Genomic DNA, 18625 nt, shown 5'->3' with positions numbered 1-18625 from the left:
ATGAGGATTAATTAGATAGGAGACACGATACAGGTGGAGTTACATTGACCGTTGATTGTATAATAAAATACATACTGTAGTATCAAAGACATAATAGTACACAAGACAGTAAATCATTCACACAGTGTCCTGGGGTGCATGTTCATTTATAGATCGGTTCGTCCATAAATTGATGAAAAATGGCTGTGGGTCTTTTCTCTGCTTTTTCCACGTCACCACATTTTTAACAGCAATAAAACCAACTTAGGTCATGGGTTCGATTCCCAGGGAAAGCAAGAACTGACAACTTTTTTTTTTTAAATGTGTACCTTGAATGCAATGTAAGTCGCTTTGGATAAAAGCGTCTGCCAAATTCATAAATGTAAATGTAATGCGGGCAACTTCTTACTAGGTCTCTAGCTTGCCCTCTAGTAAATTGCTCAAGGTAAAACAACCTCTCTTGTCCACTGTCTGTTATCATCTCAATGTTGTGTTCAAAAGATGTCATAAATGACCTAAACTGTAAAATGTCCCCATCAAATATGCTAACACTTTTTAGGTGGCAATAATTACAATTGCTGCTGTTTGAGAAGCATAGATATAATTTAATTTTGTATCTGTTTAAGACAGAAATGAGAATATTGGAAGCTACACTGCCCTCTAACGGTCTGTGCTGCTTAAGTTCCCTTTTTGATAATGTAGGATCTGCTATGTCTGCATGTGATTGAACAGGAACATCAACCACCAGCTGTCTATGTTCTGTACTGAGCTCCACTCTTCGGATTGATCATAGGATTTCTCAACAACACCAGCGCCCTATCAGCAGCACATTCATCTGTTGAGCCCACTTATAACTTATCTGCTTCTCTTTTGTTTTATATTTAATTATTATTTCGACCATTTTAATTTCCTTTCTTTACTTGTGCTTATTACTTGTAATACTCACTATCATAGAGTAATTGTAATATTCACTATCCCGAACTCTCTCAAATCAGATAATTTTACACATATACATTTTTTTTGTCATTTACTATATCATAGTTACTTGTTCTATTGTCTGACAAAAATAATATAGGGAATGAGATCAGCTTTATTGGACATTCGGCTATATTATATTATATTATATTATATTATATTATATTATATTATATTAAAATACAGTATGTGAGCATGAATTTAGAGAGAAAACACATTAGGCAGGCAGAATGCCAGTACGACGTGATGACGTCATGAATATGCTAATTGTCGTATGACGTAATCTAGCGACATTTAGCGACTTTTAGGGAAGGCGTTAGCTACTTTCCTTTGGAAACAGTTGGCAACACTGCGCTCGAGTGCGAGACACTGAAAAAAGACGCAAGACGCGAGCACAACAGTCAAACACGTCCATCTAGCACGTGTTTATAATGGAAGAGTAGCGCACTGGAACGGAAAATCATGTTCTGTGTGTGTGTGAACGTCGGTCTTTAACCAAGTCACAATATCAGCTGTGCTGCGTCAAAATTGTAAATTACACAATAAATATTTTAGTAACGTAATCTATTCAATTATACATTTTAAGTAATGTATTCTGACTACTTTTATAGATTACTTTCTCATTTATCACATAGACTTGAATAGGGTTATTTTGTACCATATTGATTAAAAAATACAAGGAGAAATAAAACACTTAATCAAACACAATAATTTATTTGGGTTTGTGTTTATTTCTCATTTGATCACAATATCACAAGCACATCAGTTTACATTTTTTATGCAGAGTACACAAACAACTTACAGGAAAAATTAAAACACAAAACAAAACAAAAAAATATTTAGGGAGATTTTAAAAGAACATTTTAAAATGTAATATAGACCTAATCTCACTGTAAAAAAAAGTTGTTGCCTTAAATGTTTAAGGACAATCAACTTGGATATATAAATCATTTCAACCATAAAACTTGTATCTTGCATAACTTATTAAAAGCAATATTAAAGCAATATAAAAATATATGTTGTCATAACTTACTAATCATATATTTTTTTACAAGTCGCCTACTTAACTATTGGAGTCTGATTATCTATTACAGATAACAGATACAATCATTAGCCTACTAACACTGAATGTCAGTGAAACCTGTATTAACGAGTTTATCCACCTACGTGTTCATTGTGTATTGTGAGTTTCCATAGCAACAACATCCACGCATTCTCGCCCAGCGCTTGATAGAGTGCGCGCGTAGCCTTCACTATTGAGGCTTTTCGCCCAGTATTTCCTTACGTCAGCGACAACCGGCTAGTTTTGACTCAAGCGGAAACTCAGCTTTGGTCTGTGCGGTGTTGTGGGCGCGGTTTCAGGAAGCCGTGCGGCTATTGGCCACCTCACGGGTCCGTTAACCGACGAGAGCCGTCTGTCTTCGCCCTATGTACGGAAGCCGAGCTGGAAGAGGCGTAAAAATGTCTGGTTCACGAGCGAATCGTCCTATGGAGTCGGATCCTCTAAATGAATGATTTAAACCGGTTCACAACCGGTTTGACGATCCCTTCACAAATTGGACTGAATCGACCCTAGCAATGAACTTTTCAGCCGTGTGTGTGTGTGTGTGTGTGTGTGTGTGTGTGTGTGTGTGTGTGTGTGTGTGTGTGTGTGTGTGTGTGTGTGTGTGTGTGTGTGTGTGTGTGTGTGTGTGTGTGTGTGTGTGTGTGTGTGCTATTCTTATTTATGAGTTTATGGACATTTTCAAAAAAACAAAAAAAAAAACATGAAATCTAGTCAATGTTAATTGTGAATGAAAATGGCAATGCATAAAAGAGAAATTTGCAATAAGTTTAAAAGTATTACTGTCAGAAAGATAAATAGCTTTTTTTTCAGTAAAAACTTTAAATAACATTTTACGAAAGCAGATAGATAACTCAAATTCTCCCAAAAATTAATGGATATGATTGCATGATTTGGGAGCTTGTTGAATATGAAATATCTTAACATACTTCTCTTATTTTGTTAGAAATGCAGCATCTTTCAGGGAGAAACCATGGCCTTTCCAGTGTATATGGTCAAAAATACAGAAATATATACAAATATTACAATGATGAGATGTGTAAACTATATTATGTAGTGATGTAGTATTATTAGTATTAGTATTATGTACTAATATTATTATTACTCTATTATTATTATTGTTATTTATTACAAAGAAAAGCAAAGTACAAAGATATTTATAAAAAAACTCTCAATCTGTAAGAAAGTTAAGATATTGCGTTATTATTACTAGAGATTTTACAGTGTGGGACATCAAGACATCAAATCTATGCAAAGTGTTGGGAAATTTGCTCTTGTGAATTAAAAATGCAAAACAAGGATGCCCCTAAAATTCAAGGAGAATGAGACGACCTAATTACGTCATAGTGTAAAAGAATTGGTGAGTCGTTCTTGAACTGGTTCGTCGCTCGAAAGAACCGGTTCGCCTCCACGAGTCGGACTTCATAAGAGCGGCGCGTTGAAGGCTCGGGATCCCCACCCGTGAGCATGGCGCTGTGTTAGAGTATTAATGAAGACCGGAGAGAGCAGACACAGACGGGAAAAACGAATATGCGCCCCAAATGAACGGATTCTAACGGACTGTGTTTCAATCCGCCGATCCCGGAGGCAGTCAGCTGAGTTTCTCCATGCAGTCTTCGTTTACTTCTATAGGAGGGTGAGCTGAGCAGATGAAAAGCACAAGTTACTGCTGATAGCCCGTATTCAAGCGTCCCCCGTTGTGAATGATGCCCGTGATCATGAAGCGCTGCTGCGGGAAGCTCAAGGCTCGTTTAAACGCACTAAACATGAACACCAGTGCCGTCGTGTGAGTTTATTTGGATTGTTCTATCAGTTCAGAGATGCGTGAGTATAAAGTGGTGGTCCTCGGGAGCGGCGGGGTCGGTAAATCCGCCCTCACCGTGCAGTTCGTCACCGGGACGTTTATTGAGAAGTACGACCCGACCATCGAGGATTTCTACCGCAAGGAGATCGAGGTGGACTCGTCACCGTCGGTCCTGGAGATCCTGGACACGGCAGGCACGGAGCAGTTCGCGTCCATGCGGGACCTGTACATCAAAAACGGACAGGGCTTCATCCTGGTCTACAGTCTGGTGAACCAGCAGAGCTTTCAGGACATCAAACCCATGAGAGACCAGATCATCCGAGTCAAGAGGTCAGATATGAGGCCTTTGCTATTGATGATATGTCATTTCTAGTGCATATTATATTAAAGTGCATATTATATTTAAATATGTTATAAGTTGCATGCATGTGTAATGGTATAGTGTGATCTCTTCTGAAGTGTTGTTGGGCCTTTACAGGCCTGTTGCTCGAGCCTTGATGTGTTAGATCCAACTGCTGTCTGCATGAAAGATTCATAAGTGTTGCCATGCACTTCACAAAGGAACAAATCATAGGCTATATGATGATCTCATCTCAACATTATAATGATTAGTGATGAGTATGCAAACAAATTAGAGTTTGTGCATGGTGTTATAGAAAGTGTTTGAAATGAAAATGAACTTTTAGTCCATGTATGTGCGTTTTGAGGAATGCACATGTACTTTGAAGAGTTGACAATATTAGCTTTTTGCAGATCCACTCTTTTAACTTCTGACGAAACAGGATAAAATACTGATGATCTTGCACTCAGGGGTGTAATCTTTATTCCCCTAATAACACCTAGCCTAAGTGGAGAAGAACAGAAGTCAGAAAAGCATTTGAGAAACACCCTGAAAATGCTATATTTGTTTATTTATTTTATATTTGTCTGTCTGTGGGTGTATTAAAAAATGCCAAATGTTTTATTTTTTTCTGAAATGCAATGTAAAAACTTTATTTTGCTTTTACAAATGCATTTTGGAAAGATAAAATGCATTTTCTCTATCTTGCTTCTAGAGCTGTCACTTACGATTATTTTTTTATTCATATTCTTTTTTCATTTCAAGAATTCCCTAAGGAGGATCAATTAAGATTCCACGGAAACAATAGGAATTTTCCTATTACATCCTCAGTAGATTCTTTCTGGATACTATTAGTATTCAATAGGGTTGGGACCCAATTTAAAAAATCCAGAAGTAATCCATTAACAATAGGAACATAGTTATCAGGGACAGTCAGTGGAAAAATAGACAATAATAAATATAGCTGAAGCAGCAATTAAGGGGCCTGTCACGGCTTGGCAGATGAAACGTAGGTAGGAAGGAGATAAGTTTTAATTAAACAAGCGGGTTTAACAGAATGTAACCGCATGTCTTCAAGACATGCGCACACACACAATAACCGAAAAGGGACTGACCTGAACGGGGAAAATATATACACAGGGTAAACAAGGGAACTAACTAGACACAGGTGGATGAAGGTTTACTAATCAGGGTCTTCCAAGAACAGGAGCAGACAAGACAGAACAGAATAGTGACAGGGCTAAGCACAAAGAAGGCATGATAAGTCATGACTGCATGGCTGGGAGTGTCAGACCAACTGCTACAATGAGCAAATAAAGAAATATTAAGATTATTTCAGGCAAAATTATGTGATTATGTGTAATAGTAATATGATTTAATAGTTTATCACTTTCGAAAAATAGGTGGTGCTGTGACCTAATTGATGTGGTGTGGTCAGAGTGAGGTGATGGTGACACAAAGTTTGGTGTCAATGAATTGCAGAATTTCAGAGTCATTTGGCATCTTGCCATCAACTTTGTTGATGTTGTATACAAAAAATGGTTTCGTCTATTGAGACAAAATCCATAACTTTTTGGCGGAATTATTTAAAGATGATACGTCTTGGCGAAGTTCTAAAGAGTGGGTTTTTAAAGAAAATCAAAATGGCGGACTGGAAGTTAGGCCGAGTATGGCAAAATGTTCTCGGCATGACTCAAAAAAACCTATTACGACTAGTTACAGTGGAATAGGCCAATATTGTTCAAAGTTATTAGCATTTTTGGAAACTTTATTATAACTTTTGACCACATGGTGGCGCTGTCTTAACTTTTTCAGTACCTTCAGAGCATGGTGCCGAAGACACGAGTTTCATAACGTTACTCCAATTTGTTTGTAAAATATAGCATTTTATGACAAAAATTCAAAATGGCTGATGCCCAAAATTAGCCTGACTACGTCAGACTTTGTACTTCCGCTCAATTTCATTTCGCTTCTGTACTTAGTCTGAGACATTGACATGTCTCTCAGTTTTCCTCCGGCTTGAAAACAGCCGGCCAATCAACGAACAGAGGAAGGGCTGAGAGCCGTGACGTAGACGCTAAGCGCCGAGTTTAAGATTTGGGGAAATCGAAAACGATCGCGGATATGGAGACACAGGACGCAATTCGTTCTGTTGTGGCGAATATTCCTGTCATTTCTAAACTGAAGGCCGAACAAGAAGAGTGTTTGGTAAACATTTTGAATGTCGTGCATTGAGGTGATGTCGTATTCCTACTCCGGACAGGTTTTGGTAAACGTTTCATTTATCAAATATTACCGATCGTCAGCGAGAAACTGGGTAGGACAAAGGCCGGCAAGGCGATAGTTGTGATTGTGTCTCCCTTGGTTGGACTCATGGAGGATCAGCTGAAGGAGGCAGCAAAACTCGGTCAGCCATGTTCACTCCGGTATTTCACTCGATGGTTTCGTTTTCGCATCATACATGTGTTTACAGTGGAAGTTCGATGCGGCTGAGCTGGCGAATAACACGCGTTATAACCAAACGTTATGTGATTGGCTTACGGGTAACCAATGATTTTATACATCAGACAAGCGCCCCCCCCACGATAAAGAAACACTTTTCAATGATGCCATTCCAGACTCTGTCTATGAAGCAAAGCAAAGTAGCAGAGTTTGGTATTACCAGGCTAGCCCAAAATGGCCGATATGGGACAGTAGGGTATCGTTCGACTCAGCATGCTGCACAGAATCTAAAGAGACCAGTTTTGTTTTTTGTCCAAACCGTTCAGAAGTTATAAGCAATTAGATCTATTTTATATATCTCCTAACCACTAGGTGGCACTGTGGCGAAGCTGAGCAGGTACCCTCAGGTCATGGTTGTCATAACATACACCAAGGCTGGATCCCAAATGGCACACTCAAGTGCAGACCTCGAGTCCACGAGGGCACACGAGAGTGTATTTTGGGACAGGCTTGATGACATCATGTCACCGAAAGTCAAACAGCCACGAAACTCCTCCCCTCATTTATCTGATTTATCTGGTAGGTAACTCATGTGGAGGTTTCGATAGTGCGGGCTTCGCTGAAGTCCGTATCGAGGGCACAAAGGCGGCACTCGCGAGCACACTTCTGAGCGTTGAAATGCCGAATGGGACACCCTACGGACTCGTACACTTGGCGAGCACGCGCAATTTAAGGCCACGAGACCGCGAGTCCACATGAAGTTTGTCATTTGGGATCCAGACCAAGTGTTGTCCTTATTCGCTAAAGCGTTGCGGAGATATAGCTTCATCTCTATTTTGGCGTTTTCTTCGTCTAATTCATTTGTGTTAATCGAGAACAGTTTGACTAATCAACTTGAATTCCATAAACTTTTGTCGACATGATCTGAAGATGTTCTGGTTAAAGTTTCGTGACAATCAGAGGAACGGCCTAGGAGGAGTTAGAAAAAAATCGAAAATTTTGTTTCTAGCCCTTACGGTTCAAAAGTTATTAGTATAAATGTGAGTGATATTATGGACAGTTGGTGGAGCTAGAGAAATTGAGTTAGACACTCAAAATTTGCTATGGTGACAGCACAGACTGTCCTCTATCCGTGTGCCAAATTTCACAACTTTCTTTCAAGTGGTTCTATGGGCTGCCATAGACTCTCAGAGAGGAATAAGCAGCAGCAGAAGAATAATAACATAATCCTACGCACTTTCAATGCTTGGCCCCTAATAAAAGGATCGGCTGGAAATGCTCATGTAACTCGCACTCCCACAGTCTCACAGTCACCCAGAATATATACAGACCTGCAAACAACATCTTCTCTTGCACACATTCCCACGCAAATAATATAGATCTGCACTCACGCAGATGCCTTTCAGAAAATATTGAATAATTGAATGGCATAAATGTTTAACACAGTAGAAGCGATGCATAATGAGGTAGAGATAGCGGGAATAAGAGATGTCTGTCTGTCAGCGCTGTTTGTTCTTGAAGAAGTACAAGAGCAAATACAGAAAAAGAGGGTTTACTGTCATTTAAAATAGAAATGAATGACTAAAACAAATGATTCTAAAAAGCAAGTGTAAATGTTATTTATTGCTCATACGTTGAGTTGGGGATCTCAACGAACACCTAAACCAGGTGAATTTGGCATGCAACTCATCCCGCACAAACTACAAACTTCAGTGATAGTTCAGATAATGCTGCTTGTTGATGAGAAGTGAAGTGCACTTTAATTTGCTTGCTGGATAATAAAACCAGCATGATATTTATAGACCATAACATTGTGGAGATTTGGAGTCTGTCTTTTTTGACTTGGGCCGGCGTATATATAACGCCCTGGATAATGGAAACTGCCCACAACACCCAAGTTTTGCGGTGGCCAGCAACACACATTTTCTTCAAATACTTTTTAAAAATGGTTCTCATGTTTAGCCCATCCGTACAGAAGTCATGTGACCCCTGTTTTTTGGTCATGCCACCCACAAATGGTGAGAATCAAGGTCCATATAGGCTGTCATTCTGGAAGTACTTTTAAACTGTGATGCCATTAGTGGTTTGCTAATAACAGGGAGTGTGTGTAAGGGGTGTGGCTTCAGTAACCCCACCCTCCTCAAGCCATGGGCCGCTGCATGGTTAGTGGTTGTGGGTAAAGACATTCTTTTGCCTTAAGGGGAAAGCTGAACAATGCAGTTCCTGGAGTTATTTTATAATGTCTGCCCCGAGGAGAGAGAGAAAAGACCAATCATAATGATAGATTCTGATACAGTTGAGATAATTAAGCAAAAGTATTAGCCTATAATAATATGCAGTTTGGGCCTTGCACGCTTTATTGCCTTTATTAAACATGGTAACAATATTAGGCACACATTTTCATTAAAACAGTATTTCATGAAGTAAATTCATTGGGTCATTAGCTGCGTTTACATGGATCCGTCACCCTAATAATCTGTTTGTAATCAGACAAGTAGCACAGTTGGAATAAAAAAGTCACATGTAGCAACGCCAGTCAGAATGAATTTGCCAAATACGATTGAAATTTCATTTGCGTTAAAGGGCTGGTTTAAACCTTGTATAATCCATTTGATAGAACATGTAAACACTTGATGGGATTGAACCAAAACTGGAAAGTACTGCGCATGTGCACTGATGTGAAATGGCGCTGACGCACAAAACAAGCTGTTTTTGAGTAAAGTGTCATTAATGACTGTCGTGTCTATCTAAAGTCCTCCTTCCACTCATCCACAGACGCCTTGTTTTGGGGCATTTTACGGCTTCATAAATATAAGCAGCACGACACAAAGCTTCATGTGCTCCTCGTATTCTAATCAGATAAATTGCTAAATAGATACATATTAGGTCTGCTTTTTACAACACAGAATAGAAGGGATGGCAGTATGATGGTTAGTGTGCATCAACAGCGGAAAACAGAGGATGGTAAAAAACTAAATTCCGATTCAAACCCGATTACTTTATACCGTTATACTTTCTGATTCATCATGATTTCATTCCGATTGAATCAAAATATGTCCATGTAAACTATTGTCCTTCTAGAGCGGTGGCTCTTGATCAGCGATCTGAGACCCACTAAAGGAATTGTCGAATATTTGATATGTACACTTTATTTGAAAAGTAAAAAAAAATTTGCTTTGCTGGCCATAAATGCAGTGAATCTGTGATAAATCCTAAGCACGCAAACTACAACTCAGTTATAACTAAATGCATCGGCTGGAGAGTGGAAACCGGTTGATTGTATTTGATCAACTTCGTGATTTAAAAAAGAACATTCTTATTAAACTTCATTTAGATAAATCAATAATCGAATATTTGTTTTTTATGAGCTCAAATATTTAAATACAATATTTTTTAAAAACAATTTAAAGTAATACAAAACGTGGTTTAAAAAAACGCTAAAAGTTAAGATGTAGGCTATGCTGAAATCATATTTAATTTGTTCCCTTAAAAACTCAATTCTATGTAAGAACCAGGGTTCCGTGATCTTGAATTTCAAAAGTGTGATTTATAGGTCTGGAAAAGTCATGGAAATTAATAAAATCTTTAAATAAATAAAATCTAAAATCTGTTTCACAGTAAAAAATTTTTTTAAAAATGTATGAATTTCCATATTTTACTGGGTAGAAATGGTTGTTTGAGTAAAACATAATAAAAATTAAAAACCTGTGAGCGACACTCTTTAGAGGAAAAGTTTCTAAAATAGAATCTTAAAGTGTTTTTTCTATCAGACACTTCATAAATAGAACCTTTTGTGTTCCCATCATTTTATGGGTTTAATTTGAATTAGCCTAATTTTGTTAGCAGCTCGTAAACATACTTTATCTCTAGGAAAAAATGAAATATCCTGTTTAACTTGAAAGTATTATGCAATCATTTAAGAGATTTCTCCTTGTATAACCTTTTTGGCATAAAGGCTTCTTTAAAATTGAGTCGAGAACCCTAGAGTTTTAAATATAATCACACTGAACCTTTTCTCTGAGAGTGAACTAGAAAAGTCATGTGAATTCATTGGTAATAAAAAGTGTAAAACCATGAAAAACATTCAGTTATAGGAGTTATGGAAATGTATTTTATTAACATTATTTGTATAGATTCTCACTCCTAGTTTCTGTAAATAAAAAGTTTGAAAATGTGCAGCTTTGTATTAGAAATATTGTGTTTGACAATGGGGGGCAACTCTACTATGAGATCTCGTGCTACGGCTATAGCTTCACATCAAAGGGGTGAACAAGTGTCTTGTGTCATAGCTGGTAATATACTGTGTACTTCCGCAGTTAACACACTTAAGTGCACTTTATAAAAGGTGCACTTTGCAATAGAGTGGTGCAATTACGACGACGTCACTTTGTAGGACAACCGGCAGTTCGCATCACACTGACAAAAACCCAACAGGATTTCCCCATAGGCTTTTGGATTATCGCTGAAAACAAGCTCTGTGATCAACAAATGTTCATGATACTTGCAGATTTTATCCATCAAGATGATTTTCACAGCTTTAATTGAACACAGCTTTAATGAATTTTGTAGTCTAAATGCAGTCGCTAGAAGTAAAAAGCTAAAGGTAGGATATAACGAACTACACCGCGGTCCCACGAATGCAACGTCACCATCACTAACTCTTTCAGTTTTGATCTAAAAACATTTTCCCAGAACATTTGAGTTATAGGGCTGTCACTTTACGTTCGAAAATCGATTGCACAATCGATCGGACCAACCAACACAAGTTTCGAAAACGAAAATAGGGAATCGATTTTAACTGCCTTTTTTTTTAACCAAAAATGTGTTTTAGGTAGACAGATTAATACAGTACACAGAACATGTAGGATGTTGGAAATTAACAATGTCTGTTCTGTTAACCAAATGCTTTTTAATATTTGCTATTACCTCAGTGCAAGTGAACAAGCGCGCCGTTATTTGTTGCTTAGTGACGTGTGTGTTCAAGCAAGCCAGAAATGCGCAGATTCTGCGCAACACGCTGTATTTAATATATCATGAGGACTCACGAGTTGCGTATTTGCGCTAAATCCACGCAGATTTGGCTCACACGAACTTCCCCAGCAAAGTGAGTAAACATAGAAACACGCCAAATTGACTCGTGATATGACAGCGTTACCCGCCAAAGTTCATTTTTATCCGAATTTGGCGGGTGTTAATTTCAATCCCTGTTTGTCATTGTGCAAAAAACTTCACGCCAATAAATCATCAGAAATATTTATAAGACTTGTGCGCGTCTCAAGCGCCCTCTTTACGTTCGTCCTAATGCCTGTTATAGTTGTCCGTGGATTTGCCAATATTTGGTGTTGAAAATGGAAACGTCTTTAGACATGGAAAAATCGATTTTACAATCGATTCAATGAACACATATGTCTCAAAAATCGAACAGGATTTTTTCACAAAAGTGACAGCCCTATTGAGTTAGAATAGTTTATAAGAGCACAATTATACGCGTAACGATGCTGTAAAAGCGGACTGAGTTTAGCAGTTCAGTGTGATGAAGTTTACTCTCCTCGACAGACTCTGTACTCACATTTACACACTTGTTAGCAACCGCATTGTTAAGACACGTAACAGCTTTAAAAAAATCACAAATGGGGTAATTCTGATGTATTAGCCTATATGTCATAAAATAAAACGTGAAAGTGTCTTGAGCTTGTGTTCACCACAGACCTTATTTCAGCCATTTAATCAAAAACCCCATTGACTTCGGGACGATGGAAGTGCTAAATCGCGTTCATACCTGCACCACTCTATGAGGTCAAATTAAAAGTTGCATTTGAAAGTACATCTCAAATCATTGTTTTAATAATCTTTTGTCAAACGATTCTGTTAAAGTATGTCATTTTTGTACTCTTTTTAAAATGATGCAGGTTTTCCCCAAGGTTTGTGTCAGCTTGTTGATGCTGTTTGAGTGTTCTGACCGAGACTGTGTATGTGTGTGTGTGTGTGTGTTTTGCAGGTATGAGAAGGTCCCGGTGATCCTGGTGGGGAATAAGGTGGATCTGGAGAGCGAGCGGGAGGTGTCTGTGATGGAGGGCCAGGCGCTGGCGGAGGAGTGGGGCTGTCCCTTCATCGAGACCTCCGCCAAGAGCAAGACTATGGTGGACGAACTCTTTGCCGAGATCGTTCGGCAGATGGACTACGCGGCACAGCCGGATAAAGACGACCCGTGCTGCTCCTCCTGCAATATACAATAACCCAACAACACGCACACACAACTCACATTACAGTAGCTTTGATAGACCTTCTAGTGTCGACGGTTTCCCATCATTCTCTATCTACAGACTCTGAGGATTTTTTGTCACTTTAAATTCTGACTGACTCAACCACAGGAAGAGCACTTGCCTTAGGTTTCACGTTTCCTGTCTGAGCAGGATCCTTCAGTGGAGATGAGTTGGACTTTTATGTTTTGTGGTCTTATGGTATTGATGATTTCATTTGAATTTGTCACCAGGTCAGAAAGCGAGAGAGAACAAGAGGGTTCTTAGCTTATATGCTTCTTATAGCCATATGATAATTTAATGATGACTTTCTTATTGTACATTTGATTAAGGGAATCGATTAAAATCATCCGTTTCTCTTCCGTTTCATACAGAGGTAGAAAAACAGTCAGGTGACCTCAGCTTTGTTCCAAAACCTGGTTAGATGCCTAGTTAAAGCCAAAGTATTCTTCACAGTTTACGTGACGTAGATTCCATTATTAGCACTGTACATTCGTACATTTTCTGATTTTTCTAACCGTCTTACTCCGGACGCTCACTTCACACTTGCTCCTTAAATTTCTTTGCACTGATTAGTTTTTCCACAAGATTGCAACATTGACCTGGCCCACTGTTTTACAGTCGAAAAGTAAGGGATGAATAAAAACAAACCTCTGGAGATGACAACAACAGAGTACAACGACATTTTTACCTTGAGAAATAGTGAACTTTTTAGTACGCATATGTCGAGTGCACGCTATTGTATGGAGTATACTTTCAAAGGCTGTGCGTTCAGCGGTACGCAAATGTAAAACTGAAGTATACTTTGTCCTTAATGGTGTGTCCTCCTGGGAAGTCAAGTTCATGACATCAGGAGGGTCAAGTCACTTTTGTCAGAGCAAGATGGCCTTCTCTTCAGTAACTCCACAAGGTTTTTATTCTTGTTAAAACTAAGCGTTTTGAAACGAAATGAGAAAAAAACAATGAACAAAGAACGCACTCATGTACGTTCAGCTCGCAAATACGATCTTTCTGTCATAACTTGAACACACCATGAAATCACAAAACTGGTCTCTTTAGATTCGGTGCAGCATGTCAAGTTGAACGATGCCCAATTTTTTCCGCGTTGGCCATTTTGAATTTTGTCGCAAAATGCTAGATTTTACGAACGCATTGGTGTATCCTAATGAAACTTGGTATGTGTCTTTGGGCATCGCCACCTTGTGAACAAAAGTTATAATGAAATTTCCAAAAATGCAAATAACTTTTGATTCATTTAGCCTATCGTAAAGAAATTTAATAAAGAAATCTTAAAAAAAAAAATTGTCATGTTGGGACCATAGATACCAAATTTGCCATTGAACTTCCTGAACTTCCTGTCCGCCATTTTGATTTTCTTTAAAAACCTACTTTTTCGACGACTCGCAGACAGTTTGTCTGATTTTCAACAAAATCGAATCGCATCATCTTCAGACCTTGTCGGCAAAATGTTATGGATACCGGATCAACAAATTTGATGGCATAATGCCAAAACGACTCTGAGGCTGTGTCTCTGCAATGCTTTGGCATATTGAGAATATACTCATGTGCGTTCAACTAATAAATACGATCTTTCCGTCATAAAGCATAAAGTGAATGAGATTCAAAATATACTCGTGACTATATTTGTAATGTGTGTGTGTTCTATGTTTTTTTTTATGCATTGCACACGCAAGTAGAGTATCATGTTATTAGCTTAGCAACATGCTAATGCCAAACACTCCAAATCTAAGTGTTTGCGCTTCACATTTTTCAGAAATTCTGTATTAGAATATTTGGGCGATTATTTGTTTATTTAAATCAGGTTTAACAAGTTTATCCACATGCACGGGTGAAAGTGGCTCCTCAGTCTGTAAACAATAAGGCCGCCAAAGATAACTGTGTGCTAATTTTCTTGCATTGCTTTCTGTTCGCAAAAAAAACGCAAATAGATTTTTTCCCAAAAAATTGTTCAGCCATTTAGTGTTAATACGATCACCATGATTTTGCATATTTTGTTGATCCTGGAACAACATTCTTCTCTGACAATTTAGTCTTAACCCTAAACCGAACCCAACCCATAACTTATCCCTAAAAGTTATGGGAAATAATAAGTAAAAAACACTGATGTAGAGTAGTTGTGAACCTAAACGTGGCATAAACTGTAAACATGTCCCTCAAATCTGATTGGTTGATTGGAATGTTGTTCTTGGTGAAGTCACATTCATCTAATGTCTACATAGAGATTTCCGAATCCGTCACCGATGAGGTTGTTTCAGTTAGGATGCTGTTTTTTGGAAACATTTTGGAACAGAGCTGTTGTCTTTATGCTGCTTCCATTCAAAGTCAGATGTTCAGAAGATGACGTAAGGAAACAAAATGACAACTCTACTGTCAGCTTTGCAGAGCAACAATTGTAAACAAAAAGCTTTTTTTAGCTACCAAACTGGGGAGAATATACTATGCTTTACAACACTAACAAGTGTTTGACCGGTATATCAACATTTATCCTGTTTTGAATGTTTGCCAAACATGTTTTATCATGCAGTGTTGGACTTTTTGTCTCCTTGATGCATTTTATTTGCCTAATGATGACTGTTTATCTGTGTAAATCCTGCTGACTGCATCGTGCACCTCTCAATCGTGAGTTTCCAAGCTAGAAATCCAACTTCAAGAGACTTCCTTTTGCACTTTTCCAAGTAGGAATGTAAACTCTCAGAGTTGAATGGAATGCAGCATAAATCCCGGTCACCGATTGGATGGGTCATACGGGTGGGGGACATTTGGACATCTAGACATACTCAACATTTCCTAATTTAGTGAAACTGTTTTCACTCCAAGAATCACATATGGCTCTGTAGGACACGACTCTTTTTCTGTCTCTTTCTATTTTACCACCCCTTTCTCACTCGTCTCTTCAGAATCTACTTCTCTTTCTGCTCTCATTCTCCTTGTTCCTCTGTGGGTGAATGGGTCATTGATGATGATGGTTATTGGTTGACTGTACACATTTGTACAGAGGCTGCCAGTTTTTCTCGGCTCCCTCCTGGCTGGGCTAGAGCTTCGATCTCAAGGCTGAACATATAGAGATTACGGAGATGGATGGATGTTGTGTGTGTGTGTGTCTGAGTGTGTGTTTGAATAGAGAGCTCTGAGTCAGTATTGATTTTATATTTTTTTTTATGTGGGCATGTGCTCAACTCTTCTGAATGACTGAATGGTGACACTCTTTTTTTGTTTTTTTGTTTGTTTGTTTGTTTGGCACCTAAATAAAGTGCGTCCTACACTCACACACATTGCAGTGCCGTTTATGTGTGTTTTCTATGTTTTAATACCTACACATGCACATTCCAAACCAAACATACGGTATGCCCACTTTATAAATAAAGGACATTTGACAATAACATGTTACAGTTCTTGTCAAAGGACAAAAAACGGGTCCTGCACTTTGTGTGATGAAGTGCTGTTTGAATATCTGCACACACGCGACAGGTTCTGCTTTCCATCAGGCAGGTTCGGTTTATTTGATGGCGGTTTAATTGTTTGGTTGTGATAGATACAAGTTAGTTATGTAACATTTAGCAGATGCTTTGCATCTAAACTGACTTTAAGGGTTTACACAAAGACATGAATAGTACTTTTGAAAAATCTGTTTAAAGTGATGTACATTCACATGAGATGAAGACTCCAGTCATATCAGTAGCCTAATAAAAGCTATTTTATTTCACATTGAGCAGGTCAACACTTCAGGGGAAATTAGGTGTGAATTAAATTACTTAACTGACGGCAAACAGTACATTTCTACGATAGGATCTGTAATGGCAGTATTATTTTAACATTATAAAAGACTGTAAAAATGCTATAGTGCAAAACTGTTAATTGGTTAACAGAAAGTTTCCTTACTATATACGGTAAATAACTGTGATAGATCTAATGGAACATTTAATGTAATTTTACTGTAAAATACGGTTAAATTTGCAGTTTTTGAAAGTGAAAAAGAACAACTCATTGTATAATTTACAGTGAAAAAACGTAAATTGACATTCCCACAGTTCCCTGCGTGACATTTCACAATTGTTTTGAAACTGTTTTTGTTGAAATAACTGTTTCTTCTTAGTTTTCTTAGTTTTTTTCTAATCAGTTATGTACATTAGGGTCTTATGTTACATTTAATGTTGTTAAATTAATGTTTATTGCATTTTATAAAGTTTCATGTGTGTTACCATGATGGTGTTTAATGTTTGTGCGAATGAGACTGTGCAGCTTCTATATAATAGTATTAACTTTCTTGTGAAAGATTGCTTGTGATGAGCTCTGATTTATCATGTGACTCTCATCACTGCTGTGATTGTTGGTTGTCAATGTATTACAATGTAACAAAACAGATATTAATGCTTCAATAGGTCTGTAAATTAACATTATATCAGATATTGAAATACGGTTTATTACTGTAAATTTTAAGTTAAGTCTGTAAAACCAATATGGTTGCTACCGTATTTTTGACGGTAAAGTTCTGGCAACCACAGCTGCCGTTTTTTTTTAATCGTAAAAATTACGTTTTATTTTTTACAGTGTACTATATTGTTACACAGTCCTGCATCTGCTGGTTTGCAAAAAAGCCTAATGTTACCTAAGATTTCAAACAGCTATTTCACAAATAAAAATGTTTTTATTATTTTTTTAGTATTATTGATGCACTTATCAAAATAAGTCAAATGTTTTTGCTTGAATGACAAAAAAAAGAGTACTCAACTTTTTTTTTAAACATAAATACAAGTTATAAAGTTGTTTTCCCCCACAAAATTTGTAATATTTTCTGTTGCTGTTTTTTTTATGTAGTAAAACAACCACAGATGTAGCAGAAAACATCTGGCTCATGTTTGCATTTTCTTCTGTCACTGGCCATAATTTTAACCTTGAAATCAGGATGAGGCATAAAATAATGCCATACATGTAAAAATGGGCTGAGAATTAAACAAATAGATGTTTCTTGGCTCAGAGGAAGTTAGGAATCATTAAGTCAGGTCAAGTCACCTTTATTACACATTCAGGGCTGCTTTGTGGTCGTCCAGGCGCAGGTCCACCATCAGATCTGGATACGGCCCGGATCCGGCTGACTACAGTAACCTCAGGATAAACAGAAAGACTAATATTAAAGTAGATGCCCTTCTTCTTATGATGTAACGAGCAGTGTTGTGCAAGTTACTCCCAAACTGTAATACATTATATATTACTTGTTACTGTTATTTAAAAGTAATTCATTACCTTACAATATTACTGTCTCAGAATTGTAATGCGTTACATTACTCCTGTATTACTTTTGAGTTACTTTCACCAAAATAACTATACAGAAGTAGAACTTAACATTCTAAAATGACTAGGGCTGTAACGATATGCGATATGAAACCGAAATCGCGACACTCAGATCCACGAACCTGCAGAATCGCGACACACCCCTTCCAACTCCCAGCGTTATCCTTCCCGTCCAGATCCAATACTACCACATCTTTAAATTACTTTTAGCATTATCTGAAGTTAACTTAACATTGTAAAATACGTAGACCTACACCACAAAACTAGTTGAGGATAAATTATTTAAAATTTGGGAATTCCAGCGTTATGGACATGACATTTGCAGTCAAAACTTGAAATTTAAATTCTCAGAAAATGCATTAATACCAAAATATTGAAACGTCTGTTTATCCATAGGCTCCTCCATGAAAGGAGTCCAGACATTAGAAAAATATCAGTCTACACATGCGTTT

At 37.7% G+C, this 18625-nt stretch overlaps 1 protein-coding gene across 1 annotated transcript; it reads left to right on the top strand.

Moving 5' to 3' along the window:
- Positions 1-3415: 3415 nt before the first annotated feature.
- Positions 3416-16152, top strand: rap2aa (RAP2A, member of RAS oncogene family a). The gene is made up of 2 exons (XM_077221456.1): positions 3416-4151; positions 12602-16152. Exons 1-2 carry the CDS (start codon positions 3838-3840, stop codon positions 12837-12839), a joined length of 552 nt encoding a protein of 183 aa, XP_077077571.1. The 5' UTR covers positions 3416-3837; the 3' UTR covers positions 12840-16152.
- The last annotated feature ends 2473 nt before the right edge of the window (positions 16153-18625 follow it).

Source organism: Siphateles boraxobius, unplaced genomic scaffold (assembly GCF_051911475.1).
Source record: "Siphateles boraxobius isolate OS27281-9 unplaced genomic scaffold, OSU_SipBor_1 83, whole genome shotgun sequence".
NCBI lineage: Eukaryota > Metazoa > Chordata > Actinopteri > Cypriniformes > Leuciscidae > Siphateles > Siphateles boraxobius.
The sequence above is the reverse complement of the archived record's forward strand: the minus strand, read 5'-3'. Positions and strand labels throughout refer to the sequence as shown.